At 38.8% G+C, this 27,772-nt stretch overlaps 2 protein-coding genes across 2 annotated transcripts in view; one reads left to right on the forward strand and one right to left on the reverse strand.

The window, feature by feature from the left end:
- The window catches only part of ACVR1 (activin A receptor, type I), a 129,430-nt gene that overhangs the window by 2,533 nt on the left and 99,125 nt on the right, over nucleotides 1-27,772 (reverse strand). Inside the window, exons 7-8 of the mRNA XM_012640783.1 lie at nucleotides 27,158-27,433; nucleotides 18,645-18,842 (exon numbers count right to left, since the gene is read on the reverse strand). Coding sequence (XP_012496237.1) covers nucleotides 18,645-18,842; nucleotides 27,158-27,433 — 474 coding nt within the window. The remainder of the gene's footprint in view (nucleotides 1-18,644; nucleotides 18,843-27,157; nucleotides 27,434-27,772) is intronic.
- Nucleotides 215-5,862, forward strand: LOC105807381. Its single transcript, XM_012640760.1, is given in 4 exon segments — nucleotides 215-608; nucleotides 611-758; nucleotides 4,469-4,673; nucleotides 5,674-5,862. Coding segments are annotated over 4 exon segments (795 nt in total). The 5' UTR covers nucleotides 215-355.

Below are 27,772 nucleotides of genomic sequence, written 5' to 3' on the forward strand. Positions count from 1 at the left end.
TGTCACAGATTATAATGTGACAGAAAAAAGGACTAATCACCTTCCTCACACCTCATGGCAGTTCTGGAAGCTACAAGTGGGTCCTAAAATAAGTGGAGAACAAGGCAATAGAAATACACCCTGCTGGGAATTGGAGAAAGAATAACTGTTAGAAGAAAACATGTGAGAACTTCTCAGGTAATCACAATTATTAACAAAATACTCCAATAGTGTATATTAATAGCTCTATAATGCCCAACAGGGGCATTGGAGACCTAGGATAAAAATTCCTTTGGTGATTAAAAAGATACAAGACATCTAAACAGCTCTTCTTGGCGCTGCCTACGGAGGTGGCAGCCATCTCCTATTCGGCATCATGGCCACCCTCAGACCCCTTGTGAAGCCCAAGATCGTCAAAAAGAGGACCAAGAAGTTTACCCGGCACCAGTCAGACAGCTATGTAAAAATCAAGCGTCACTGGCGGAAACCCAGAGGTATTGACAACAGGGTTCAGAGAAGATTCAAGGGCCAGATCTTGATGCTCAACATTGGTTATGGGAGCAACAAGAAAACAAAGCACGTGCTGCCCAGTGCTTTCCGCAAGTTTCTGGTCCACAACGCCAAGGAGCTGGAATGTGCAACAAATCTTACTGCGCAGAGATTGCTCATAATGTTTCCTCCAAGAACCACAAAGCCATTGTGGAAAGAGCCACCCAGTTGGCCATCAGAGTCACCAATCCCAATGCCAGGCTGCACAGTGAAGAAAATGAACAGACAGCGTATGTGTACATTTTGTGTTTAAATAAAACCATAAAAACTGCAAAAAAAAAAAAAAAAAGACATCTAAAGAAAGTACATGAATTAGTGGTTTCAAACTATAAATAGAAATAAAAAGTCATCCACAAACCAGAGCTAGAGACAAATAAATGAATCAAGACTATCATCAAAATACCCCATTTTGTTAAGAAATTGTTTTGTCAAAAAAAAATCACTGGGATAAAAATAATCCCTTCTATTAAGAGGGATGCAAATAATGTAAAATGATTTCCTCATCATTCATTCTATGTATACTGGGTACCCTCTGTCAGACACAGCCCTCTGTTTGATGGCTCCATTATTTACTCTCAGATTGTTGGCACAAAATAAAATGTAGCGGGGACAGCCACTTAGGAAGGCAGAGGAGACTAAAGATGGAGAAACTCTTCCCTTACCTCAAAGCAAATATGAAAGTGGCTAATTTCAGCTTCTATCCCTGCATAATTTCCAATGGCTTGGAAGTCTTTTTAGTTTTTTCTGCAAAATTACATCAATTCCTTATTTTAAATAAAAAAATTTAAAACGTCATCATTTGGAATTAGAAAACTGATTCTTCCCCTTATAGAGATAAAACCAAGATATCTATGATTTCCTTTCTCTCTTCAAAGTCTTTACCAATGAGGTCAGTAGATAACTTGGTTTAGTGCCCTCTTTCCTTCCTCCACATAACTTTCTTCTATTCCTAAATACCTAAGAGGTTGGTAGGGGAGACAGAGGATGTGAGAAAAATTATCATTTAAAAGTTTTTCTAGTTCCTACAAGCCACCCGAAAAGCTTTTCTTTTGTCATAGAAATTACTTAACAGAGGAAATCCATTCTCCCAAATCCCATATAAATACAAACCATTTCTGCAAAGATTAAATATGATAAGGTGCATCTGTTCAAGAAATACTACAGATTTTTTTAAAACTTCACAAATTAAATAAGAGTTTATTTTAAAAATGGAAAGTGGTCTATATTTTTAAAATTTCTAGTTAACATTCTTTCTTAATTCTAAATAACTTATCTACATTGTGTAACTGCATTTGTAATGTGTATCAGTCAATGGATTAAACCTTTCCTGGCAAATCATACACAGCACAGATTGGGCATAAACGGCTGCTTTCAGAAGACTTGGAACACCTTATCACAGAGGTCCTACCTACTTCTCTTGTAAGGATCCCAGAAAGCATTCAAACAAAAATATTTTAGTTCTTTTCAGTACTAACAGACAACACCTAAAACACAACTGAACGTGGACGTAGAGAGGTGACTTATACCTTTTCTGAGGGCCAAAGCAATTTATAGAAAACAGTAAGAGATGTGCCCTTCGCTATCTCTTAATTTTTCTGAGAGAGAACACATTTAATAGCATGGCTTAATTGTTAAAAAAAAAAAAAAATCTAGGCTAACAGCCAGCTATTTGGGGTAATTTGCCTGTTGAGCTTGAGAAGGGTTATGTGAATTTGAACAGTAATACAAAGTTGGATTTTTCTATACATGCAAAAGAAAATAAAGCATGGGCTAGATTTTCAAAACATGGGTCTGGTGACACCCAACAATGAATTTCACTACATGAGCTGAAGTTTTCCCTTGTTTCTATTTCCTGTATTTTAATCTTATTAAATGCCCCCGTGTTTTAACAAAAGCAGTCAAGTTTTACTTTTTTTTTTTTTTTTGAGACAGAGTCTGTCTCACTGTGTTGCCCGGGCTAGAGTGCCGTGGCAATCTCAAACTCCTGGGCTCAAGCAATCCTCCTGCCTCAGCCTCCCGAGTAGTTGAGACTACAGGCATGCACCGCCATGCCCGGCTAATTTTTTCTATGTATTTTTAGTTGTCCGATTAATTTCTTTCTATTTTTAGTAGAGACGGGGTCTCGCTCTTGCTCAGGCTGGTCTCAAACTCCTGAACTCAAACAATCCGCCCGCCTCGGCCTCCCAGAGTGCTAGGATTACAGGCGTGAGCCACTGCGCCCGGCCAGGTTTTATTTTTTTTTTAAAAAAAGACCATTTAACTGATTATGCCTGGGACTTAGGCAAGCCTTTCTTTCTTCAACTATTGGCCAAGTATTGACTGTTTGCATCTGACACTGGCTATGCTTCTCCAAAATAAAATAAAGCTGGGACTAAACTCCAGCAGTCACTTGGATCGCCCTCTGATCAAGGAAAGCATTATTTCAATCAGTCAAATGTACATTATGCAACGACTATGTAAAAAATGCATATTAAATGTCAAGGGTGATAACAGTGTAAGACATGCTCTTGTTTTTCAAGGAAATCAAAATCTAGTGGAAGATCAGAAAAAGTCCCTCTCTTTTTTCCTTCAATAATGGAAATCTTGTCAACAAGAATCTCAAAATTTTTTCACCCCACCCTTTATATTTTGAAAGGCAAAAGTAGATTAGAAATTCCCATTCCGATTTCACTTGTTAGCTCCTAAGTTGACTCCATAACCATTTTGATTCCTTCAACTGTGTGTGCCTGAGATCGTGCCTGGCGGAAGGGATACAAAAATGAAAAAGACGTGGTGCCGGTGACGAGGAGTGGAATAATAGAAAAAATATTACGGACTAACATTAGAGGTAGGAGCCAGGAGAAGAGGGTGAATGAGATAGTGGTACTTAGCAGGGCTCAAGGAGGATCACCTGTGTGGCTTACCGAGCACCATGGATAAACGGTGCCATGGAAGCACAAAGCAGCTTTCCAGGAAGGAACTAGGGCCTGGGCAGACACAGAAAGACAAGGAGTTTACAAAGCACAAATGAGGACAAGGAAGAGAAAATACCAAGGAGACAGTGTAGTCCAGGCAGAGGGAGGGCAAAGACAAGAACTTACAAACAATCCTCAGACAGTGGAGCAATGGGGGGACGCTCCTTGTGGCTGACACAGGGCACACAGGGTAGCAGGAGAGTGGGAGGAGAAGCAGGGGCGGGTGGCAGAGGAGGCTAGCCTGTCAAGTGACATGTGCTGTCAAGGTAGGGAGTGACTGACTTACAACTGTGCCTCATTTCTGCCAGAAAGTGACAAACAATCAGGGTAGCCAGGCAAAAAAAGTGAACCCTGAGTCCTTTAAAGGCAGCACCCAATGAGCAGCGAGCTGCCGAATCGTGAGCCTGCACGGACGACAGCATGAATTCGGGAAAGTAACTAAAAATACAAAGTACTTCAAGTGCCAAATGAGTGGTACAAACAACAAATGATACAGGAATGCAGGGGAAGAGGAGCTCTTAAATAGTGGTCAAGGAAGGAACAGACTGAGCCAGGCCTTGCCTTCCTATATAAGGCGGCTGGTGTGACTCAAAGGGACCACAGGAAAGGAATCAGAAACATTATTCATAACCTACTCCCCCACAACTTTTTGGCATGTGCATCTGATTTATGCAATTGTTTTTTTTCCTGGGCATATGTCTAATTGAAAGTTTTCTCTTCTTTGGGGCAAGCCTATCTTTACCAACCAATATCTGCTATTAATTTGCTATATGGCTCTGAGTAAACCCCTCAGCAGCCAGGCCTTGGTTTTCCACCACCTTTAAAGCACACATCACAAAGCTAACATGCAGATAAACAAGGATGCCCTAGAAAGTGCTTTGAAAAGCATGTCTCTATACAATGCAAACATCCAGAAATAAGTCCTTCCTGCAGGGCTTGCCCACAGAGGCCTTGGACCAGACACTCACCTTTTGCCCCCTTGACAGCTACATGTGGGACCTGCTTCAGTCCTCCCCTGCCAACCCTCCACCATATCCCACTGCTTCCAGCAAGATCTTTAGGAGAAAACTGAGGGAACAGCTCGTGTGCCCCTCCTCTGCATGTGTTCCCTCAGTGCTGTCCATGCAGCGAGCTCCCTCCCCGCCACTGTCCTTACATACCTGGGCATCGCCCATACCTCGATTACTTGCGGTTCTGTTAATAGGGTACACCTTTATGACCTCCCTCGGCTCTTCCTTCTGTCTGGCAGAGCAACCGTCATCACTATCTGCTTTTACCTCACATCCCCCTAACCTCGTCCAACTGAGCTCTTATTCAACTTGTTTATGATTCAGTTCATGCTTCTTGTTCACTGAGAACACCCTCCCCATGCTACCACAGCACCAGGGCCTGGACAAAGCTCAGTGCCCACCCTACACTCAGTCACCTCCCTGTATACCTCAGCCATAGTGGCTTCATCTATTGATTTATGATAACTTGACCCTGCAATGAAAATGTGAACACTTTTGAATTGGATTTTTTTTCCTCAACTTCTTCCCCAGCCTAACACAATATCTAGAATTACAGACACAAAATATATATTAGTCAAGTGAGTGTTGATTTTATATATATACACATATATATACAAAAATACACACACACACACACACACACACACACACACACACACATATTCACAATCCTTTATCCAGAATTGTTGGAAGCTAGATGAGTTTGCAGAATTTGGAATTTTTACATTTTGTAAAGGTAACAGGAGGCATACCCTGTGATACCACCAGCAGAGTTCGAGGAGCACCCCATGACCAAATACATTTCTTCAGCAAAATACATGAATAGTCATACTAAATGGAATGAATAAGGGCTATAGATAGATTCATGTTCATTCAGATCAGATTTGACTATCACATGAGATAGGGTCAGGAGTTCTGCCAAATAAGTTCTGAAAACGCTTTTCCGTTTCAAAGCTTTGGGGACTTCTCAGCTGCAGATAAGGAATTGTGGACCCGGCTATACTCTGAATAATCTAAAGGCGAGGTGAAGAAGCATTGATGAGATGTGAGAGCCATGTGGATCATAACTTTCTTTTCCTTCAGAAGAAAGGGAGGACCACATTGGAAAAAGCATTTGTTCAAGTTCACGCCCAATTAATGACAAAGTGCAACTGGAATCCAATTGCCTGTTTATATTCTAGCATTCTCTCCCAGAAGCCAACCACGGAATAATGACATGTGCCCTCTCCACAGGAATGTCATGTCACGGCAAGCTCGCTTCTTGTCGCATTGTCTCTCTTCACTACCTTCCAACTTGGGCAGTTACATCTGATATCCAGGGCAAGGACAGAGTCCCCGGCATCTATCTACATGCAGAGAACTACTGTTAATAGTTAACTCCTACAGAAATACTGAAATCCTTCAGAGACTAGAATATTAGAAGTAAAGCCACTTTAGAGAGAAAAAAAATAGAATGGTTCATATTTGGCTTCTGAGAGGACTGTACGTTAATATAGTGTTTCCTTCAGGGGCGGCATATGAGAAAATGTGATGTGGTTCATGGACAAAATTTTTTCACCTCAATTGCACATTTATTTTCATAGTTACCTTCCATTTTATGCCATGTGATACTGGTTTTCCATTGCCAGCAGTGATATTAATTCCCTTTCAAAACAAAATTAAGTTTGAAAAGAATTAGCCAGTTTGAAGAAAAAGAATATGTGAATAATGGTGTAGGTAGCATTTGCCTATGGAAAAAATCATGAAGGTATCATACACTTGAATGAATCTTGAGAAACACTGAGTTTACAGAGAGGCATTCTCCCTGGTAAGACAGGATTCAAAAAGGTGTGTCTAATATTTGTGTTAATTCACCTAACATACCTACGAGAGGACTTCAGAGTATTTTTCATGCCATGGCACACATGAAAAATGACTTACAGATAAATGAGGCTGTTCATGGCAGAGGGGATGACAGCCCAGAGAGTTCTGGCTCCCTGGCCCTGCCTCCCTGCCAGAGGGTTAAGAGAGTCGGTACTTCAGGCATTCCCGTCATCCGCGGCAGGTACTCCTTTCTGAAAGCAGGAGTTGGAAGGACAGCCCTGTCCCCTACTAGGTAAAGAACATGCTGTGACAGCTGTGTCCTCACACTTCCCCCTCTGCTGCCATTCATGGGCATATGGAACCATGCACGTTACTCAAAGTCAAAACTAAGTACATTCTCGGGAATCTATGCTAAAATTATGTTCTATTACTGGGATTCTCATCGATGTAACACAGCAAAAGTAAATGGTTTATATAGATTACTGTGTAGTTGGGTCCTACTAAAAATATTTGTCGATATCACCGTAAGTTTTCAGAGGAGAAGGCAAGAAGCCTAGGAGAGATGCATGGCCATTCTCTGAGTTAAACTATGAACAACACGCCTTACAGCTTGCATACCACCAAATCCTAGACAGGGAGAAGCACAAGAGTTCCAAACATGGTAGTTATGAAGGAAGCCTCTTGAGAAGGTGGTTCCATTTGCTGAATGCTGGGGTTGTTATAAGGTTTAAGACACTGATACTTGTCTTGGTGGAGGATTGCTTAGAAGTATGTCAAGGAAAAGAGACTACTTGTCAATAAACAGCAGCCCATAAAGTTCTATGGGCTTCAGGTTATTTTGTCATGAGGTCAGCTGACTACCCTCCTCTGTTCTGGATCTCTAAATCAGGGACATGGAATTCCAGGAAATCAAGGTGGAAAAATTGTTCCCTCCTACCCCACCTCCATATTCCTGCCCCCCAGTCACTTATCTAAAGGCTAAAACAAACAAACTAATTAAAATCACTTTAATGAATATGAAAAATTTTCCCAGATATGATTCATCCTTTCAGTCAAACCTTAATATACACTAAAGCAGTGAATTAAAATCATGAGACATATTGGATATTAAGTTGCTGAAGAAAATAAGAGTTGTCATGGTTTCCATACACAAGCCCATTGTGCTTAGGAACAGGAGCACACGCAGTTCCCTGGCTAGTTCAAGGATTAATTACAAGAGGTTTTTCCAAAGTACGTGAGCCAAACATAAGCTTCTTCTAACAAGTGTTTCCTAGTCCTTACCCCATAAGAGGTGCATGCTGTCCAGCAAGGATTTTTCTATGAGATGGTTTTTAACACATTTTCACACTAGATGCCATCACAAAATATTCAGAGCCAGTAACAATGAAATAAGAGTGTGTCCATGGAGCCTTTCTGTGGTCAGTGAAAAGGGGAAACAAATGTGGTACAAGGACCAAGTGGCAGCACAACAAAAGGCGGGACATGGCAACCGAGATCTGCCAGCGCCTGGGTGGCCTTCCCCACCCATTCCCAATGGAAGGCAACAATACCAAAGCACTTACTATAAGCTTGATGCACACTAGATGCTTTACATACATGAACTCATTTAATTACCATAACCCTTTAAAATGGATACTATTATCATCCATATTTTTTTCAATAATGACACTGATGTAAGTGATCGAGTCAGAGTATGACATCAGAGCCTGGAATGTTACCAATTCCACCTCACTGCTTCCATGGACCCAGAAGCACCACACATCTCTGGAGGGCACTATTCACACAGGCTTCTTCTGTGTGCAGTGCAAGGGCCCTGGGAGAACCATGGCAAGGGAAGACAGAAGCACATCACAGTAAGCTGTCTTCTACAGGTGTTTGCCTACAGAATCTGCGTACACTGCCTTTTCCAAAATCCTGGTGTCTATTTGAATGGGAGCCCTAACATCACATGTTCTAACCACAGAACTACTAAGTAAGAAATTCAGGGGCTGAGGTCCAGCACTCAATGTCTCAACAAGCACCCTAGGTGATTCTGATGTGTGCTCTGGTTTAAGAACTATCGATCCACACGAACCCCTGCCTTAAGTTCATATAGAAAATTCACACAAGAAACGTGAGAAAACCATTTTCTTTCCTAGCAATTCTAAATTCAGTGTCGAATTAAACGCCAAAAGTAAATTCCAAAAGATACTACGGAGAAATTTTCAGATATGAAAATGGACTTAACTCTCATTTCCTGTACAGAAACAGCATGAGGTTTATTGTAAGTGGCAAATAAATGTAAAATTCCAATAAAATATAAAATGTAACATATTTTTATGCTTACGGTTCACTTGAGAATCGTATTGCTCCAAAAGAACTATTTGGTCATCAATTTTTATAATGGACTCAGAAACTCAAAGGATACATAATTATAATGACCTTCTTAATATAAGATATTCATATATTTAAATGAGGTACATTTTATATGCAATAATTTCAAAAATATGTATTCTTTTAATGACAGTTCCTAAAGCTGGTAAGAAAGTGAAATAGGTACATCACACCCTGGGGTAAAGAGGATGCTGTAAATTAGTACAACTCTTATGAAAAGCAACTTGACAATATGTGTCAAGCCATAAAAATGTCCCATACTCTTTGACCTATTAAATCTACTTCTTTTCCGATTAAAAATCAATTCCCCAAATGAAATCGTTATATGCACAAAAATCTTACTATAGGCCACAAATGGAGAATACAGGATGTCTAAAAGTATGAAAATGGCTGAGTTACTAACATATCATGTGACCATTTAAAATAAAAACAGAGACTATTAAACAACATTAAAACACACACAAAAAAGTGAAAAAGATGATACAGAATTGTATCTATATTATGAATACAACAGAATTTTCAAAATGGATGCATAGAGGAGTAAAAAAAAAATGAATGTGGGAATTTGAAGGCAAAATTTCTCTTATTTTTCTTTCTACTAATTTTTTTTCTGTTTTAGGGGACTAATAATTAAATATTAGTATTAGTAAAATAGGTTTGCAAGCAGCACTGGACACTTTCAAGTTTAGATAAACTGATTTGTGGGTGGGCATGCATGTGAGTGTTCATAGAAGAGGGACTAGAGAAAGAAAAGGGGAAAATATCAAATTAGTCATTGCCAAAGGACAGTAGCAGATTTAAAATGAGACATGAGATACCCTTGCTAAAAATCAAACCACATCACAGAACAGAAGCTCGACCCACAAAATTTTAGGAACTAGCTAACACTCTGAATGATGATGCAAGGGAGAGATCAATAAATCAAAAAAACGACCAAAACATTCTCCCTTCCTCTGCCCTCCGTGATTTCTTGTTTTCAAAAATAATGTTAAATACAGGAACTAGCAAGCAAGCTACCATTTGTTGAGGTAAATTTTAAACTGATGACTCTAACTTCAAACTGACTGCTATTAATCATAGCTGATCTTTAAAAGCCATTTGGGTATATGCCTGCAGCACAGGGAGCGGGTTTGCAACATGAGTTCTTACAAAGCCCAAATCCCAAGTTTCTGCTCCACAGGCCTGCTTGGCTCTGCTCCGGCCCACCCACAGCTGGAAACGCTACCGTCCTGGCTGTGCAATGCCAACTTCTTCTTCATCTGGGGCAGGTTCCCCATGACAGTTCATTCTGACTCCAGGCCTTCTCTAACTCGTCTGTTGAGATAAACTAATCAGAATTAGATAGATTGATAGATAGATATATTTTTTTTTTTCAGTTCGAAGGTGCTCAAGAATGATTGGGGAGGGGATGAGGAAATGAAGTCACTGTGTAATTTCAGGCAAAGTTCAGAACTTTATAAAACAGCAAAACAATCTCTGTTGCAAACAATTCTCAAGGGGCTTCAAGGGCACAAACTGCAAGGCAGTAGCTCCCAACGATTGAGAAACAATTACCAAGAAAATGTTCATGACTCCATTTAAAAAAAAAAAAAAAACTTTAAAAGAACTGTCAAGTTACAATCCATGCATGTTTAATCTGAAACACTTGCTTTGATACCCTCGAAGGATTTATTCAGGGCACACATGTTCTGCAGTTAGGGGAAAAGCTACCATAGAAGCACACCAATTTTAATTATTGTACACTAAAACTATATTAAATTACCCCAATTCTACCTCCCTCACAAAACCTCCTAATCTCTGGCTGTGTTATTCACGAAAATTATGATTGCCTCACAAATCCTTTGGATTTGGAAGGTGGCATAGAGCACAGATGTTAGAAACTTCATGTGTTATCTCTTTAATACTTCAAATCCAGGATTCCAAAGGGTCACAGGAGGGTAAAGTGAAAAGCATCTTTTGGAAATGAACAATAATCTAAATATATGGCACTTTCTTCTGTTTTCCTGGAACGATTTCAGACACATGCTCTGTGAAATAAGATTTTCAGTTGTGAAGCTATGAAGAGGTTCATCTAGTTGAGTCAAAGGATTCTGCTAAAAAAACCACTTTGTGGGTAGTTGGGGCATACCCAATTTGAAAGAGTATACTTAGTGCTTTCAGAGTACAATGTACTTAAAGTAAAGTTCAACAATGTATTTGTGGCTGATCTGGGTACATCAAAGACAAGAGTGAGAGTGCACCGCAAGGGGCAGGTTAAAAGTGATTGACAAATGCTGCCTTGACAGCTAAGGCATCACCATTCCATAAAACTACTTATCGAAAGATCAACATAAGCCACCTATTCGGGGCTTCCTGAGTTTAAATTTGCCTTGTTCAGAAGGTACAGCCTGCTTATTACAAAGAAGTGACTTCTGAGTGTAAAAACTGAGCCTTTTCTCAATAATCCAAATTTAAGAAGTAAAAATAACCTAAAATACTAGAAATCACCCTTAAATTTACTTGAGCATTCTCCTCAAGTTAAACCTACCTTGTGAGAAGAGCAAAGAAGGAAGGACGGTGGGAAGAAAAGCAAGATAGGAAGAGGGAGGAAGACTGGAATGAAATATGGACCAGCCACCCTGCCACTGCTGGTGCCTGCAGGCATCAAGGAGGAGCCTGACAATAGGCCTGCCCCACCCACTGTATGTGCCACTGGGAGCCTAAAGACAAAGTCTACCCTGCTCCGCCCAGCACCACCCCGTCACTGCCAATGTGCATCATATGGAGACCAGAGGATCGACCTCCCAGCCTGCTGTAACTGGTACCCATTAGCATGATCTAGGGCCTGAGGAGGGGCCTGCTCAGCTTGTTGACTCCCATACACGTCATCCAGCAGCCTAGGGATTGATCTACCCCATGCGCCAGTGCCAGAGCCTGTGCATGCCTCCCAGAAACCTGAGGATGGTCCTGCCCAGCCTGATGCCACAACCAGTGCTGGCACCCATCAGCACACACCACCTGGGAGCCTAGGGACCGACCCATCCAATGCATGCCACCTGGAGCCCGAGGGTTGGCCTGCCAACACTACTGCCATGCCTGCCACCCAAGGGTCCGAGGATCCGCCTGCCCAGACCTATAACCACCAGTGCCTGTGTATGCCATCTGGAGGGCCAAGGACTGGCAGGACTACCTGCTGCTACCACCACTGGTGCCCAAGGACAAGCATACCTGGCATTTCTCTCCCCATCAAAACCTCACCACAGCCTAAGCCACAGAATACCTCACAGACACCACTGATGCTAATTACATACAAAGACTATGCTACTGAGCCCACCCAGAATCAAGGCCAAAGCACTATACCCACCCAACACTATAGATACACCTATAGAAAAAAGTCTTTCCCTACAAAAGCCAATCCATAAACTTGGCTACATCATCAGATATGTAGATATCAATGTAAAGACAGAAGAAACATGAAAAAACAAAGAAACATGACATCTCCAAAGAAACACAATAATTTTCCAGCAATAGATTCCAACAAAAAAGAAATCTATGAAATGCTTGAAGAAGAATTCAAAATAATGATATTAAAAAAGCTCAGCTATACTAGAACACAGATTAAAAAATACAAAGAAATCAAAAAAACAATTCAATATTTAAATGAGAAATTCAACACAGACACATATCACAATAAAGAACCAAACAGAAATCCTGCAATGGAAGAATTCAATTAATGAAATAAAAAATACAATTGAGAACTTCATCCAGCAATAGAATAGATAAGCAGAAGAAAGAATTTCTGAATTTGAAAACAGGTCTTTTGAAATAACCCAGACAGATAAAAAAAGAAAAAAGAATAAAAAAGAAGGAAGAAAGCCTGTGTGACATATGGGACACCATAAAGCAACCAAATATTCGAATTTTGGGTTTTCTAGAAGGAGAAGAGATGGGCAAAGGCATAAAAAACTTATTTAACAAAATAAAAGCTGAAAACTTCCCAAGTCTTGCAAGAGATATAGAAATCCAAATACAGGAAGCTTAAAGATCCCCAAATAGATTCAACCCAAACTGGTCCTCTCTAAGGCACATTATAGTCAAACTGTTAAAAGTCAAAGACAAAGAGAAAATTCTAAAAACAACAAGAGAAAATCATCAAGTCACATATAAGGTAATCTCCATTAGACTAACAGTGAATTTCTCAGAGGAAACCTTATAGGCCAAGAGAGAATGGGATGATATATTTAAAGTGTTGAAGGGGGAAAAAACTTGTCAGTCAAAAATACTATACCCAGGAAAGCTATTCTTCACGACTGAAGGAGAAATAAAGTCTTTTCCCAACAAGCAAAAACTGAGGGATTCATCACCACTAGATTGGCCCTATAAACAAATGCTTAAGGGAGTCTTATATCTGGAAGCAAAATGATGATATCTACCATCACGGAAACACATGTCAGTACAAAACTCAATGCTACGGCAGACACACAAATGAGAAAGAGAAAGGATTCATATGTTACCACTACAGAAAACTACTATACTGCAAATATAAACAACAAGAGAAGAAGGAACAAAGGATACACAAAACAACAAGAAAATAATGAACAAAAAGACAGGAATAGGTCCTCACCTTTCAATAACAACTTTGAAAGTAAATGGATTACATTCTCACTTAAAAGATATAGACTGGATGAATGAATAATAGAATAAGACCCAACTCTATGCTGCCTACAAGAAACTCACTTCACCTGTAAAGATGCATATAGACTGAAAGTGAAAGAATGAAAAAAGACATTCCATGCAAATGGAAACCAAAAGGGAGCAGGAGTGGCTATACTAATATCAGCTAAAATAGACTTTAAGTAAAAACTGGAAAAAGAGACAAAGAAAAGATTCCTCAGTATATGTAGGGATTGGTTCTAGTACCCACTGTGCATACCAAAATACAAGCATGCTCAAGTCCTGCAGTCATCCCTGTGGAATCTGTATATGAACTGACATGTGTTTCCATGATGGTAGATATACCCATATATGAAAAGTTGGCATTCCATTATACAGAGGTTTCATATCTCATGAAAACTGTATTTTCAGTCCATATTTGGTTGAAAAATACCATGCATAAATGGACCCGCATAGATCAAACCCATGTTGTTCAAGGGTCAACTGTAAAATGATAAAGGTATCAGGTCAGCAAAAGGATATGATGATTCTAAATATATATGCACCCAATACTGGAACTCCCAGATATATAAAGCAAATATTATTGACCTGAAGGGAGAGAGAGAATCCAGTATGATAACTGTTGGGGATTTCAACACCCCATTCTCAGCATTGGACAGATCATCTAGAAAGAAAATCAATAAACACTGGATTTAAACTGCACTTTAGACCAAATGGACCAAACAAACATTTACAGAACATTTTGTCCAACAGCTACAGAATACACATTCTTCTCATCAGCACATGGAACATTCTTCAAGACAGAACATATGTTAGGCCACAAAATAAGACTCAACAAACTGAAAAAAAATTAAAATCTAATCAAGTATCTTCTCAGATCACAATGGAATAAAACTAGAAATCAATGATAAGAGGAACTCTGGAAATTGTGCAAATACATGGAAATTAAACTAGATGATCCTGAACAACCATTGGGTCAATCAAGAAATTGAGAGGGAAATAAAAAATTTTTGAAACAAATGAAAATGGAAACACAACATACCAAAATCTATGGGATTTGCAAAAGCAAGGATAACATGGAAGTTTATAGCAATAAATGCCTATATCAAACAAGAAGAAAGATTTCAAATAAACAATCTAATGATGCACCTCAAGGAACTAGAAAAGCAAGAACAAACCAAACAGAAAATTAGTAGAAGTAAAGAAATGAGAAAGATCAGAGCACAGCTAAATGAAATAGAGACCAAAAAAATAAAATAAAACAAAAAGGTGGTCTTTTAAAAAGATAAACAAAAATCAATAAACCACTAGCTACACTAACCAAGACAAAAAGAGAAATACCCATGTAAATAAAATCAGAAAAAGAAAAGAAGATATTACAACTGATACCACAGAAATACAAAGGATCATGAGAGACTATTAAGAACAATTATTCTCTAACAAATCGGAAAACCTAGAGGAAATAGATAAATTCCTGGCCACACACAACCTACTGTAACTGGACCAGAAAGAAACAAAAAACAACTTGTAAAAACAAATAATAAGGAATGAGATTGAATCACTAATGAAAAGTCTGCCAACAAAGAAAAGCCCAGGATGGATGGCTTTACTGCTGAATTGTACCTAATAAAAAAGAACTAACACCAATTGTTCTCAAACTATTCCAAAAAAATTGAAGAGAAGGGAATTCTTCCTAACTCATTCTACAGGGCCAGCATTACCCTGATACCAAAACCAGACAAGGATACAACAAAAAAAGAAAAATATAGGCCAATATCCCTGATGAACATAGATGCAAAAATTCTCAACAAAATACTAGCAAATCAAATCCAACAACACATGAAAAAGATAATACACCATCATCAGGTGAGATTTACCCCAGGGATGCAAAGATGGTTCAACATATGCAAATCAAAAAATGTGATATATCCAACAGAATGAAAGACAAAAAACATAATCATATCAATAGATACAGAAAAACATTTGATAAATGATTTTCAAATCCCTTCATGATAAAAACTCTCAGCAAATTAGGCATATAAGGAACATACTTCAACATAATGAAAGCCATATATGATAAACCACAGAACACATTACCCTGAATGGGAAAAAGAAGAAAGCCTTTCTTCTAAGAACTGGAACAAGACAAGAATTCCCATTTTCACCACTCTTATTCAACCTAGTACTACAAGTCCTACCCAGAGTAATCTGGCAAGAGAAAGAAATAAAAGGCATCCAAATTAGGCAACAGGAAGTCAAACTGGCCCTCTGCAGATGACATAATCTTGTATCTAGAAAATCCCAAAGACTCCACCAAAAAACTCTTAGAACTGATAAAAAAAAAATTTAGTAGAGTTGCAGGACATAAAAAACAACATACAAAAATCTTTAGCATTTCTATACACCAATAAGAAACTAGCTGAAAAAGAAATCAAGAAAGCAGTCCCATTTACAATAGCTACAAAAATAATAATAATGATATACTTAGGAATAAATTTAACCAAGGAGGTAAAAGACCTCTACAAGTAAAACTACAAAAGACTGACAAAAGAAATTGAAGAGAATACAAACAAATGGAAAGACATCTCATGCTCACGGATTGGAAGAATTAATACTGTTAAAATGACCACACTACTCAAAGCAATCTACAGATTCAATGCAATCCCTATCAGAATACCAATAACATTCTTCAGAGAAATAGAGAAAACAATCCCAAAATTTGTTTGCAACCATAAAAGACTCCAAATAGTGATATCAATACTGAGCAAAAAGAACAAAGCTAGAGGTACCACACTATGTGACTTCAAAACATAGCTTAAAAAGCTATCGTAAACAAAGCAGCATGGTATGGATATAAAAACAGACACATACACAAATGGAACACAATAGAGAATCCAAGAAATAAATTCATGTAGTCACAGCCAAGTAATTTTCAATAAAGGCATCAGGAACATAAATTGGGGAAGGGACATCCTCTTTAATAAATGATGCTGGGAAAATCGGATATCCATATACAGAACAATGAAACCAGAACCCTATCTCTTACCACGTATAAAAAATCAACTCAAAATGTATTAAAGACTTAAACATAAGACCTGAAACTATATCACTACTAGAAGAAAACATAGGGTGAATACTCCAGGACATTGGTCTAGGCAAAGATTCTATGGCTAAGACCTCTAAAGTACAAACAACAAAAACAAAAATAGACAAATGGGACTATATTAAACTAAATACTTCTAGGGGTAGGAGGAGAGGGGTATAGCCCCACCTAATGGGTGTGGTGCACACCGGGGGATGAGCATGCTTGTAGCTCTGACTCTGGCAGTGCAAAGGCAATATATGTAACCTAAGCATTTGTACCCCTGTAATATTCTGAAAAAAAAAATTCTATATAGCAAAGGAAACAAACATTGACGAGACAACCTTTAGAATCAAGAAAATATTTGCAAACTATTCATCTGACAAACGACTAATATCCAGAACATATAAGGAACTCAAACAACTCGACAGCAAAAAACTTCAACTAGTCTCAATAAAAAGGGTCAAAGATCAAAAATGATGTATAAAGTTTTTTTCCTATACAAAAGTTTTACTGATATATGAAATTACTCGTGCCTCACCAATGCAATGAGTGTTTACGTATTTTTTTCTGCTATTTATGGTAACAAGCAACTCAGAATCTCAGTGGCTTAAAACAACCACCACTTACTTCCCATTCATGATGGATATTCATGGTTGTGGATAGATGCCAGCATTGCTCAAAGAAATTCTTATTCCAGAATCCAAACTGGGAGGAGCAGTAACTGTCTAGGACATGTTGTTCTTATGACAGATGATGGCAGAACCATGCAATGATTCTGAAAGATTTCTTCAGAAAATGCTATGACACATGTACTCATATTCATCGGTCAAAATAGAACACATGATCAAGCTCAATGTCAATGGGACAGGGTAATATGCTTCTCCCACAAGAAGCACTGACAGTCTTATCATTGGGTAGGAATATAAAACTTTTATATTAGAAGGGGAAATGAGCATGTTGGGGCAATAATAAATTTATTAATACCACACTGTAATTAAAAAAAGTGGGCAAAGGATCTAAATAGGTATTTCTCAAAGACATACAAATGGAAAACAGATACATGAAAAAATTCTCAACATCACTGATCATCAGGGAAATACAAACCAAAACCACAATGAGATATCATCTTATCCCAATTAGAATGACTATTATCAAATAGACAAAAAATAATAAATGTTGGCAAGGATGTGAAGAAAAGGGGACTCTTATACACTATTGGTGGAAATGTAAATTGGTACAGCCATACTGGAAAACAGTATGGAGGTTTCTCAGAAAACTAAAAATAGAACTACCTTACCATCCAGCAATCCCACTACTGGGTATTTATTCAAAGAAAAGGAAATCAGTACATCAAAGGGATACCTGCACCCCCAAGGTGTCGTAGCCCTATTCACAATAACCGAGATACAGAATCAACCTAAGTGACCATCTACAGATGAGTGGATAAAGAAAACGTGGTTTATATATACAATGGAATATTATTCAGCCATAAGGAAGAATGAAATCCTATCATGTGTAGCAGTGTGGATGGAACAGGAGGTCATCATGTTAAGCGAAATAAGCCAGGCACAGAAAGACAAATATCACTTGTTCTCGCTCATATGTGGGAGCTAAAATAGTTGATCTTATGGAAGTAGAGAGCAGAATGATAGTTACCAGAGGCTGGGAAGGGGGAGGGAGGATGAAGACAGATTGGTTAATTGTTACAAACATACAGTTAGATAGAAGGAATAAGCTCTAGTGTTCAATAGCACAGTAGGGTGAATATAGTTAACAATATATTATACAATTCGAAATAGCTAGAAGATTTGAAATGTTCCCAGCACAAAGAAATGATAAATGTTTGAGGTGATGGATATCCTAAATGCCCTGATTTGATCACTACACATTGTATACATGTGTCAAAATATCACATGCGCCCCATAAATATGTACAATTATTACACATCAATAAAAAAATTATTTAAAAAGAAACATGGACCAATCCTCCAAAAAACCAAGGAATGGCCAGTCTCTCCCAGAAATATTATTTTTCAACCATCATTTGCTATTGTTTATTTCAAACATAAAAGCTATTACATACCTACCAGCTGTAAATCAAACATAAACGTCTATAACTCGACAAGTATGATTCAAGGAACAATGTGGGCTTCAATATTCTCCTTTGCCCTTTTAAAGGTATTAGGTAGGATCAAGAGAATGTGGACGAAGACAATATTTTATTAGATCAGATACCTACCATTGCTCACCATCCGCCTGGCCACTTCCCACAAAACAAGTCCAAAGGCCCAAATATCGACCCTCTTGTAAGAATCAAAACAATCCACCTGGATAGTTTCATCTAGAACTTCAGGGGCCATGTAGCGCTTGGTGCCCACACGGGGGTTGTTCCCCACATCAAGTTGATTGGTGCTCTGGGAATGCATGACTGCCAGGCCTAAAAGGAAGAAGATAACAGGGTAATCAGCTCACTTCGTTTCTCATAAGGGACTGCTGAAGGCTTTTAAACCAACCCCAATCAAAAGTGCCCTCTTGTGGTTCCCATGGTCACTGTTGCATAATAATCCATGGAGTGATGATGCTCTTTATGATGTCTTCTGGAGTGAGAGCAGGAAAAAGGATCAGGGCCAGAAACATTCTGAGTCTATTAGGTTAACATATGAATCTCTAAGAGATGAAAAGTTTTGGGTAGATGGCAGACCGATGTACTAAACCAATATGAGGCCAGTGTTTGAAGTCCACAGGAAAACAGGCTCACATGTTAACTGTAAGCCTCAAAGTGGCTTAACAAGAAGCAAATTAATCTCTCAGGCTCTACCACTGCTCCCACTAGTCTCCAAACACAAATTCTGAACAATGTGAGACAAAGCATTTGAAGTAATTTACCACTGCATAAAGGGCAGACTGCTATAAGCACTGTTTTATCCCTAAAGGAAGAGCTGCTCGTCTGAGCAATAACACTGACCAAACCCACAGGCCTTTCTCTAGAATCATGAGAACAGAGAGCATTAAACTGGACCTCAATTGAAAGCACAACTCTCAGGTTAAATGGCTTTGAAACACTTTCTTAAACTGTGCCTCATTTTAGAATCCCTTAGCCCATTAGGGAGAGCCGGCACTCCTCACTGGCCAGTGGAGACAAATACATGCATGACTTATCTGAGGATGAAATTATTTATTGATGCACATAAAGACCAACTGAAAATGATTACTGTGACACTCAATATAATGACAAGTGCCAAACTGGAGCAAGCCGGTCCTGTAAACTTTCACAATCCTAAGATCCCTTGGGGATCTCTCAAGCCATCTATAGAGAATGCTTCTCCCACTCCACGGCTTTGACTGTGTGGGATGATGACTCCATATGACGTCAGGGAGCTAGCACACGTCATCTCATCTTTAACAATTAGCACGATACTGGCAACTGCATTCGGCTAAGGCAGCCAGGTTCTTCCTCCCCCTATTTTTATCAATCCCAAAACTGAATTTTATGGACACTGTGAATGTTTCCCAAATCATATACAGTAGTCCCCCATCATCCACGGTTTCAGTTACCCATGTCAACTGCAGTCCAAAAATACGTGAGCACAGTATAATGAAATATTTTGAGGGAGGGGGAGAGAAAGAAAGGAGAGCATGCATGCATGCAAACATATTCACATAACTTTTATTTCAGCATATTATTGTTATAAGGGTCCTGCTTTATTATTTATTATTGTTGTTAATGTCTTACTGTGCCTACTTTATAAATTAAACTTTATCAAAGGTAGGTATGTATGCACAGGAAAAAATATAGTATATAAGTATATATTTTTTCAACCTCTTGGTCAATTTGCAGAAAAAAAAAATAGAGTATTAATATATTTAGAATCCAGTACTATCTGTGGTCTCAAGCATCTGCTGGCAGTATTGGAACCTATCCCCTGTGAATAAGGCGGGACTACTGTGTGCCCCTCCACCATTTCCAGAACCAAGGAGTCAAACTATCAGAATATCAAAAAGGTACAATTTAAACAGAACATGGAGATATTTCTCTGTTAGCTTTAAAATATGTCCTAAGTTCTTTGAAACTTCTCCCTTCAAGAGGTGAATGAAGCATAATTCCTGATCCTTTTAGTGTATGCTGGACTATCGAATAGAATACAGCAAAAGTGGCAGTGTGTGTCTTCACAATCAGGACATAAAAGGCATTATAAAATTATGAAAGGCTTCCTGTTTGTTCTCTCTCAGCTCGCTCATCATGTTATGAAGACATTCAAGTGGCCCTGTGCAAAGGTGCACATGGCAAGGAACTGGGGCCTGCGGCCAACAGCCATGTGAGTGTGACTTCCTGGCATTGTATCCTCCGGCCTCAGTCAAGCCTTCAGGTAACTGTAGCCGTGACCAACAGCTTGACCGCACCTTCCCTGAGACCCTGAACCAGAACCACACTGCTAAGTCATTCCAAGATTCCTGACTCTCAAGGGACTATATGAGATAATACATATGCATTGTTGTAAGGTACTAAATTTGACAAGTAATTTTTTTTTCTTATTTTTTTTTTAGACATTAACTTTTTTTTTTTTTTTTATTCCAGGGTTTTGTGAGGGTACAAACATTGTAGTTACACTTTATGTCTTTGCCTTGCCCAAAGGCATGCCCTTCCCTCCCTTTAGTGCTCCCCGTGTCCTTTAGTTGTAGATTTGCCCCCCCATCCCCTTAATCCCTAGAGAGTATTTCTGCCATGTGATCAACCTAGTGTTGATCAGTTAGTACCAATTTGATGGTGAGTACAAATGGATCCCGTTCTTCTGCTCTTGTGGTGTCCCACTTTGGATAATGGGCTTAAGTTTAATCCAGGAAAGTATAAGAGGTGCTAGATCACTGTCGTTTCTTATGATTGAGTAATATTCCATTGTAAACATATACCAAATTTTGACAATCCACTCATGGATTGATGGGCACTTGGGTTGTTTCCACATTCTTGAAATAGTGAATTGTGCTGCCATAAACATTCGGGTGCAGATGTCTTTATCGTAGAATGTTTTGTGCTCTTTTGGGTAGATGCCTAACAGTGCTATTGCTGGATTGAATGGTATTTCTATTTTTAGTTCTCTGAGGTATCTCCAAATTCTTTTCCACAGAGGTTGCACTAATTTGCAGTCCCACCAGCAGTGTAAAAGTGTTCCCGTCTCTCCACATCCTCGCCAACATTTGTTGTTTTGTGTTTTCTTGATAGAGGCCAATCTCACCGGGGTTAGGTGATATCTCATTGTGGTTTTGATTTGCATTTCTCTAATGATTAGAGATGTTGAGCATTTTTTTATATGTTTGCTGGCCATTATTCTGTCTTCTTTTGAAAAGTTTCTGTTCATTTCCCTTGCCCATTTGTTGATGGGGTTGTTTGATTTTTTCTTGTTGATTTTTTTGAGTTCTAGATAGATTCTGATTATCAGCCCTTTATCAGATGTGTAGAGAGCAAATATTTTTTCCCATTCTGTGGGCTGTCTATTCACTCTAATGATAGTTTCCTTGGCAGTGCAGAAGCTTTTTAATTTGATTAGATCCCACTTATTTATTTTTGTTGCTGCGGCAATTGCTTTGGGGTTCTTCTTCAAGAACTCCTTGCCTAGGCCGATGTCTGAAAGGGTCTTCCCAACATCTTCATTTAGAATTCTTAAGGTTTCATGCCTTAGATTTAAGTCTGTTATCCATCTTGAATTGATTTTTGTGAGAGGTGAGAGGTGGGGGTCTAGTTTCAGTCTTCTGCATGTAGCTATCCAGTTTTCCCAGCACCATTTATTAATTTGACAAGTAATTTGTTTCCTAGTAATAGATAATTATGACACTAAAGAGACAAACAACCAAATGCAGTATGTGAGCCTTGACTGAATTGTTTGAAAAAACTGGAAACACCTGAAAATGAATATTAAATGATACTAGAGAATTATCAATAATCTTTAGGTGTTATAAACTGAAATTATACAGGAGATGCACTGTGATGTATTTTTAGGGCATAAATTTTTAAGTATTGAGGAATAAAATGTGATGTCTGTAACACTTTGTCTTCAAATGGGCTAGCAAAAATATACACACAACCACATATGGATGAAGCAAATATGGCAAAGTTTCAACTGTTTTTGAATCTAGGTGTTGAGGATTTAAGTGATCATTATAATGGTCTTTCAACTCTCTGTATGTTTGAATTGTTAATAAGAAAAAGTAGAAAAATAAATAGTATACTGGTCTTTTTGCAGTATTAATAATAGAACACTATTTCTAATGATAGATGCTTCATTACTAGGTATAAAGTAAAAAATTATATACAAATTGTGGTCTTACAGGAGCTATTTTCTGTAGCATGGTATCTATCATACCCTGAATAATGACTCCTTAATATAGATTTTTACACCAACCTATGTACCTAATTGGAAGGCTGCAAGTCACCATGTAGTTGAAGAATTAATTAGCTGGACTTACTGCAAAACTCCCCACACTCCCTCCCCACCAAGTCCCATAAACCAAAGCCAAGAGCTGCCTCAACTTGTCCAACCTTCCCAGATCACTGGATTATAACAGCCAACTACCATTTGAATCCTCATTATTTTCTAGGCATTTAGAATAATTTCTTAATTTTATCAAAGTCCTGTGAGGTGGCCTTACTTGTTTTTTAGTTATATGAGTAATACATGATCACATTGTTATGAAAGTTTTAAACAATGCCGAAATACAGTGCTCAGCGTCAAACACTAGAGTCTCTCCTGGCTAAGTCCCCCCGTCCCTCTCACTGAGTGTAAGCAGTGTCAGCACTTGGGCCAGGTAAATAGATATGCGAACAGGTAAATAGACTTGCACGGAAATACAGGGTGAATAACTGGGAAAGCCAGAATTCAAACTCAGATCACCCTGACTCTAAAAGCCATGGAATAAGCCATAAAACCGTCTACACCAGCAGTTCCCAACCCTTTTGGCACCAGGAGCTGGTTTTATGGAAGACAATTTTTCCAAGGACCAGGATGGGGGTGGAGGTGGGGTACACACGCATGATTTGGGGATGATTTTAGCACATGACATTTATTGTGTACTTTATTTCTATTATTATTATTACATTGTAATATATAATGAAATAATTATACAGTTCACCATGATGCAGAATCAGTGGGAGCCCTGAGCTTGTTTCCTGCAACAAGATGGTCCCATCTGGGGGTGATGGGCAACAGTAACACCCAAAGTGTGTTGCTTATGTCCACTCTACTCTATAACCTCGTTTTGGTTGCTGTCACTGCAAAAAAACCCTGCTTCACAAAGATAGGATGTTGGAAATGGAAGCAGGCTTTTCAGTGCTTTTGCGGCAATCTAGGGATATTCTGCCTTGACTTGAATCCAAAATGTATGGAGATTTGAAGTTGTCTGAAACATACTTTTAAGGCCGCCGTCACCTGCAATCTCAAGCAGTTGATCCTCTTCTAGCACAAAGTTGATTCACCTGGCTTATTCGCAAATGGGTCACAGATTCCCAGTTCAGGGCTCTTTTGTGGTTGGGATGTAATGCTCAAACTCTTTTGAAAGCTGAGATAGGTGATCGTGCACCAGCTGGGAGAAAGAAGGCCCTGGCTCAGTCTCTTTCAAAATCTCTGCTAATGTTTGAAACATGTCAAAAATCCCAATGTTCACTCGTCACCCCCATAATTCCAGTTTGGCTTTGAATGCAGTCACTTTATCTGCTGACTTGAACACAGTTGTCATTCTCCCCTGAAGTGACAGATTGAGTTTATTGAGCAGGTTAAATATGTAACACCAGTAAGCAAGTTTTGTGACCCATTCTGTGTCACCGAAATGTGCTGCCAGTGGTGACTGTTTTTCTAAAAGAAATCTCTGGAGTGGCTCTGGTAAGTCAAAAACTCCTGCCAGTGATCTACCTTTAGAAAGCCATCTCACTTCTGTGTGTAAGAGAAGAGGTATGTGCTCTGTAAGAACAGATATGAGTTAAGGGCATGTATTCTAATGTGGTTGAGAATTTAATCACATCCTGCAAAACGCTGTTTAGTTCAGGTGACATTTTTTGGCTAGCCAGCATTTCTCCATGGCTGACAGAGCGCGTAGACTCACATTCGGAAGTGACCTCCTTGACCTGAGTAGTGAAACCAGAAAGCCATCCAGTCATGGCAGCCGCTCCATCCATGCATATACTGACACAAAATGGCCAATTCAGTTTTCCTGATATGTAATCATTCAAAGACTTGAATAGTTCTGCAGCTGTGGTGTCGGTTGGCAACAAAAGCACACCTGATATATCCTCTGCATATCATCCTGAAAAATATATCGCACAAAAACAAGAATTGTTGCCTTGTTGTCAACATCAGTAGACTCTTCAACCTGGATTGTGTACCATAGTGACTCATTAATCCACTTGAACAATTGTGCCTCAATCTCCTCTGCTATTTCATCAATTCATCTAGTTATGGTGCTAGCCGAAAGAGGAACACGTGCCACCTTTTGAACTGCAGCTTCTCCTAAAAGTTCACGGCAAATGTCCTTAGCAGCAGGCAGGATCAACTCTTCACCAACAGTAAAGGGCTTCTTAGCTTTAGAAATGCGGTTAGCCACTAAGAATGATGCTCTCCATGAAACACATTTCTTTAAGTGGTGGCATTCAATAATTGCTTCTGTTCTTTGCGTTTACATTTTTTTTCTTTTGAAACTCTCAAGACTTGTCTTTTAATGCAGGGTGCTTGGTCTCCATGTGGTAAAGCAGTTTTGAAGGTTTCATGGTTTCACTGGATAGCTGGTTGCCACATATACAAAGTGGGCTTGGAGAATGTGAGTCACCTGTTGCAATGAACCTATAATTTAACCAGGACTCTTGGTATTTTCTTTTAAATGCAGCTTTCATTTTGTTGACAGTCTTAGATTTTTCTGCTTTCTTTAGGTCTTTCCCATTTTCAAAGAAGCTCTCCAGCAATGTTTGTTGTTTTACTCATTTTTGCTAGGTTAGCTCGTGGGCTTACCAAAACTGTGACTGAGACAAGTGTGCAGTGTGGCGAAAGAGGTGTGGACAGAAGTGGTAAATAAAATAATGGGCAGGCCACACACAGACTAAAATAAGTGTCTGATTCTGACCTAAAGCCTGCCACCAGATGCAGCTTAATTGTCACTTGCCACTCAGTGATAGGATTTTGATATGAGTCTGCAACAATTGACTTATTATGGTCCCTGTGCTGTCAAACCTCTCTGCTAATGATAATCTGTATTTGCAGCCACTCCCCAGTGGCTCAGCTCCACCTCAGATCATCAGGAATTAGATTCTCATAAGGAGTGCACAATCTAGATCCCTCGTATGTGCAGTTTATACTCCTGCAAGAATCTAATGCCACCACTGATCTGACAGGAGGCAGGGCTCAGGCGGCGATGGCAGTGATGGGGAGCAGCTGCAAATACAGATGAAGCTTGCCTCTCTCGCTCACCTCCTGCTGTGCAGCCCAGTTCCTAACAGGCCAGGGACTGGTACCAGTCCGTGGCCCAGGGGTGGGGGGCTGCAGTTCTATACCACAACCAAAACTGCCTGCAAAAAGCTGTAAGGCCAGCCTCTTTCAATGCTTACCCTAAATATTTCTTCTTCTTATACTTAGGAAACATTATAAAATAATTTCTCAACCTAAAAGCAGACTTTAAAGAGATTCAAATGAAATGAATTTTCCTAACATGTCAAGTCTCTTGTGCTTAAAAACAAACAAAAATAAATAAACTTCATTATTTACAAAATTAAAGCTATTTTTATCTATACCTTTATCAGTCTGACAATAACTGCAATAATATAATATAAACCATTTTTTAGTGAGGTAGAGTAAGGACTCTCAATAGTCCACTGAAATGAATATGGTTATTGCAATTCAGTTCTCATTAGCACGATTATTCAGCCAATATTCTAGGAGTCTAGGATGCAGATGGTTTTATATAAAATACCAGTATAAATAAAAACAATCTTATTTATAATGCAATTAAAGCTACACTGAGCATTACCCTAACACTGTAAAAATGAGAGATCCCAGTAGGGCAAAGGGTGAATCGGTTTGGGAATTATTTTCCTTTTTCTCAATTTGACAATTTTATCTTGGGTATAGCAGAATGATTTTAGAAACCACTTTTCAGACAAACTCATTTCATAGAATATCTAATTTCACACCTACTTCCTGTGAAGGCTTCTGAAATCAGAATGCAACAATATTGGTTACCTCGGAGGTATGGTGTGGCAGGCACCTACTGAATGGGCCTGAGGTGACTTTCTAGAGTAATGGGAAAGTCTGTCCCTTGATGGGGATTTGGGTTTTACAGCATTTGTCAAAACTCTGAGAATGTGCTTAAGATTTGTGTTTTTCACAGTATGTAAATTTTACCTAAAAAGAAAAACAAACAAATAAATAATGCACTCTAGTTAATGATATAGTAGTGTGCATGCTGGAATTGTTAGAGGGAAGGGTTCTTCTGTCTTCAATTTACTTCGAAATGTATCAAAGATTAAGATGGACTGAATGGATGGGGAACGAATACATGGATAAACAATGAATATAAAATGCTACATTAGTAAAATATTAACAGGAGAATTCAGTTGGTGGGCATATAGTTTTATTCACTGTAAACTTCTTTCAACTTACCTGCATGTTTGAAATTTCTCCTAACAATATGTTAGGAGGGAAAAAGAGATGCAACTTAGCTAAACGCTGGAGGACAACAAAAGTAAAATTGGTAATGAAAAAGTATTTTTTCAAAACTTACCCAAATCTGCTATGCAGCACTGTCCATTCTTCTTAACCAGGATATTTTTGCTCTTTAAATCTCGATGGGCAATGGCTGGTTTCCCTTGGGTCCCAAATATCTCTATGTGCAAATGTGCAAGACCACTAGCTATGGACAGCACTATTCGAAGGCAGCTAACTGTATCCAGAGTAGTAAGCTGAAGATAGTCGTACAACGATCCCATTTCATGATAGTGTGTAATCAACCACAGCTGGGTACTGGAGTGTCTTGATGTCATGTCTGAAGCAATGAAACCTGGAGAGAGCAGGAGCAAAATTAATACACATGTAAGAATTCTATACTATAACTTTTAGTATTTAGAAATAGTGACCTACACAGTAAACATCACCTAAAACAAAAAATAATTGAACATTTATAACAGTTGGTTAACTGTCATAGGAGGAGGTTTACAGAAGCATCAACAGAGAAAAACAGTAGTATTCATTTTTTAAAAGGGCACTGTTAATAAATAGAAAAATTTCATATTCATTTCCATTGTTAAGTAATCCTTTTAAAAAATATTTTACATTGCATTAAGATTCAGATAGCAATATCTTTGTGCCCACCCATAATGAAAGTGCCAAATTCTTCGTC

The sequence above is a fragment of the Propithecus coquereli genome, unplaced genomic scaffold (assembly GCF_000956105.1).
Source record: "Propithecus coquereli isolate 6110/MARCELLA unplaced genomic scaffold, Pcoq_1.0 Scaffold157, whole genome shotgun sequence".
NCBI classification, from domain to species: domain Eukaryota; kingdom Metazoa; phylum Chordata; class Mammalia; order Primates; family Indriidae; genus Propithecus; species Propithecus coquereli.